This window comes from Limulus polyphemus, unplaced genomic scaffold (genome assembly GCF_000517525.1).
Source record: "Limulus polyphemus unplaced genomic scaffold, Limulus_polyphemus-2.1.2 Scaffold259, whole genome shotgun sequence".
NCBI classification, from domain to species: domain Eukaryota; kingdom Metazoa; phylum Arthropoda; class Merostomata; order Xiphosura; family Limulidae; genus Limulus; species Limulus polyphemus.
In genome coordinates, this window is record NW_013665869.1 from 560589 (window position 1) to 564251 (window position 3663).

Sequence of the window (3663 nt, forward strand, 5' to 3'; positions counted from 1 at the left end):
TATATATATATATAAGTTGTTCGGGTTTTTTCATCTAAGAAAAGCGACATTAATTTCTTGACGACCTAATAATTTCTTTTAAAGAAAGGTATAACGTGTTTGATTTTAAAATGTCATTTTTATCCATTTATTCAAGATAATATAGCAAAGACTTGTATTCTACAACCCCGAGCAACCGAATACTGTGGTATCCAGTTATATTTAGACAATAAGTGAAAGAGTTACCGTGAAACGAGCCCGCTCCTCCATTACCTCATACCCTACTATTGGTATCTGATAGCCTGGATAATCATCAAGCTTTACTGAAGAGCGGAATTGTTGTGACGACTGACCACTTTTCTTTTTTGACCTATCAGGTGTCACGTCACTTGGCTTGGTATCAGAATTTGAGAAAAACAGTTCGCTGGACTCCATACTTTCTACAGCTACTAATTCATTGCCCCAAAAACTGTTCTTGGCTTCTCTTTTTTCAGTAACTGCCAGTTCTTTGTTTTCCTGTTGACTTTTGTCTGTTTTGTCGGATTTTAAAACATTTACTTTTGGGGCAAATATACCAGAATTTATTTCAGAGGGGTCTTGTGGATTTATATTAACTACACATTGCGCAATACTTTTGTCTTTTTCATTATACAAAAGTGCTGAATGAAGGCGACTGGTGTCAATATTTACAACTTCAGTCATGATATAAATTCCCATTGGCTATTCAGTGTTTGATATTTTCCCATCAGATGTAGTATCTCTAAAACTATAATGGAAAATTGAAAAGAAAAAAAACAGATTTAAAATTCGTGGTAAGTATTAAAATTACTAGAATTTAGTTTAACTATTTTAAAACACCACCAAATAACTAACATTAATAAATACTAATATTGTTCATTTAACAAATATATATATTTTTAAATACTGACCTTTAGCATTGAGCTATACACATGCATTTTTTCATCAATTCTTTTGCGAGATTTCACAGTGATTTTTAATAATATATGACACTGTATGTTCAGAGTAACTTGTTACAGAAGAACTCTCTACTTAGTAACTGTTACATTGAAATTTGTTTAGTCATTCGTCTGTTTGTTAATATTCACCAGATGAAGGAACGAGAACCAACAAAAATAGAATTAAAACAAAGACAACACAAGTCACGCCTCATTCAGGATTCAATAAATACTAAGAGAAGACAGCATTTCATATATATATATATATCTTTAAAAGTTTTACGTTATGGAGAAAGAGGATAAAATAATACTAACACTAAACTCCTCACTAATCACCCGCGCGCCAGAACAAGAGCAAACTTAAGAATTAATCAGTAAAGTAAATATTACCTAATATCCAAATAACTTTCATTAGTGCAGGTTTGTACCGAATAGAAACATTAAATATTGTACTTCTCACATTACAGGCCCGATCATATACTTTAACCAAAATGTATATAACAAAACAGAGGTTATTCCCCAATCCTAATAATTTTCACTTCTGTTTACACTATTGTTAGCAGTATATGATTATGTAGAAATTGTTTGTTTGTTTGAAGTTAAGCACAAAGCTACACAATGGACTATCTATGTAAGAAAAGTTCCTGCTTTTAATCTGTATGACAGGATGTGTTTCGCATGTACTATTTACGGTTTGTTTGTTTTTTTTGTACTGTTTGGGGTAGTCTCTGACACACAAACTCCTGAATCTTAGAACAATATTTGTATTGATGACAATATCACAAACTTTGTTATTTTACGATTTTCCTCAGTTGTAAATTGTTTTTATTACGGCGTTTATAACTCTTTCCTTACAAGGCATTAACGAGATTTCACTTTAAAATTATATAACTTTACCGCATATGGTGAGTTTTTACTATTAAGTTTTGATGTCAAACTATTTCTCTAATCAGCTGGCAATGATAAAAAAGAATGGAATTCCATACCCGTTAAGCTTTCTGTATAAATGGATCTCCAACAATTTCTATTAACTGTGTTCTATCTTCTAAAGTTTTAACATTTTGTAATACAATTTAATTTTACACTCAAATGTATATCTGAAGTTTTACACACAACACTTTTATTACGCCATAAATTCCCTTTTTAACTTAGCAACTAAATCTAATATCCGAAAATAATGAAAAATAAAGGTACACGAAGCTCATGAATAGTTTAGTAAGCGTTATTTGTGATACGTCTACATGTTAATGATTAATAAGTAGAGGTAAAACTGACTCGTAATTTCCCTTTTGTCGCGCAATAGTTCCTAGTATACGAAAGCTGGAACACTTCGATTACAAAAACTGGTTATCAGAATATTTTGCACTTGTTTATAATATTTTCTTTTGTTTTAAGTACAAAGCTGCACATTGGGTTGCTGCGTTGCGCCCACCGAAGGGACCAACCCATAACTTCGGTGTTATAAGCCTTCAAGCTTTCCTTGAGCCTTTAGAAGACATGTTTAAAACATGCATATCCACCTGAATACCTTTAAACCACTCTAGTTGTCCTTGGTTAGTTCACAGCACGTGACTCACTCCAATTATCAACATGTAAAGAATTAAACATTGTGTTCTATTATCATTAGTTCAAATTTCATTGTTGTATTATTGTCTAAAATAATACACTATTTCATACACATGCTTAATACAGTTTCATTTGCATTTTGTTTGGCAAGTTTAACACGTTGGCCTGGTGGTTAAGACAATCAACTCCCAATCTGCGGGGTGCAGGTATGAATCAACCGTGTAGAAGTTATAACGTGACGTCAATCCCACTATTCGTAGATAAAGGTGATGTTCTATCACTTCAAAATTAGGAACGGTTAGCCATCCAGTAGCTTTGCGCGAAATTCAACAAACAAACGTCAATCCCACTATTCGTAGATAAAGGTGATGTTCTATCACTTCAAAATTAGGAACGGTTAGCCATCGAGTAGTTTTGCGCGAAATTCAACAAACAAACGAACACAATCCGTCAGAACAGGAACATTAATGAATGTCTTGTTTTATTTGATCAAAAATGAAAACAGAGAAAATAATGTATATTTTAGTCATTTATTTGAAGTTCAATTGTATAGCAATGTGAAAAAGTCTTAATAGTTTGTTTGTCACAAACTCTTCCTTTTCTCTCGCTCTCTTTCTTGTTTTTTGTCTACCGGGACACTTGTAATTCACGCCGATGAAACAACCTTTATTATATATCATAATTTTCTTTATAAAACTAGGTAACAACAATGTCAAGAAATTAAATATATACTATTACTAAATCTCCTCTCTCGCAACATGAAAAATAATCGTTGCACAAGGTGTTTTGTTGTACACGTACAAACGTTACGTCAGATATAAAACAGTTAACAAAAAAATCACATTGAACTTTTTGTTCATCTCAAAATAGTACAAAAACTGTATTTGAATACACACACTCACACACACATATATACATATGGGCCAGGCGTGAATTAGTGTAGTATACTCTGCTATGGGCCAGAAAGTCCAATGTTTCAGCGAACGATATATTATCGGATCTTGGGGAGTCTCTACTTGACTGCAATGGCGTAGCAAGGGTTCTCTGAACCCGGGGGCAAATACACTTTTGGCGCCCCACCTCTGAAATGTTTTGATTATTTGTTTTGTGACCCATTACCCACTTAATGACAATAACATAAAGAATTAATTACCGCCTTACA

At 32.9% G+C, this 3663-nt stretch overlaps 1 protein-coding gene across 1 annotated transcript in view; it reads right to left on the reverse strand.

The window, feature by feature from the left end:
* Positions 1-681, reverse strand: part of LOC106478886 (sorting nexin-16-like) — a 20780-nt gene extending 20099 nt beyond the window's left edge. The window contains exon 1 of the mRNA XM_013939466.2: positions 226-681. Coding sequence (XP_013794920.2) covers positions 226-681 — 456 coding nt within the window. The remainder of the gene's footprint in view (positions 1-225) is intronic.
* Positions 682-3663: the final 2982 nt, after the last annotated feature.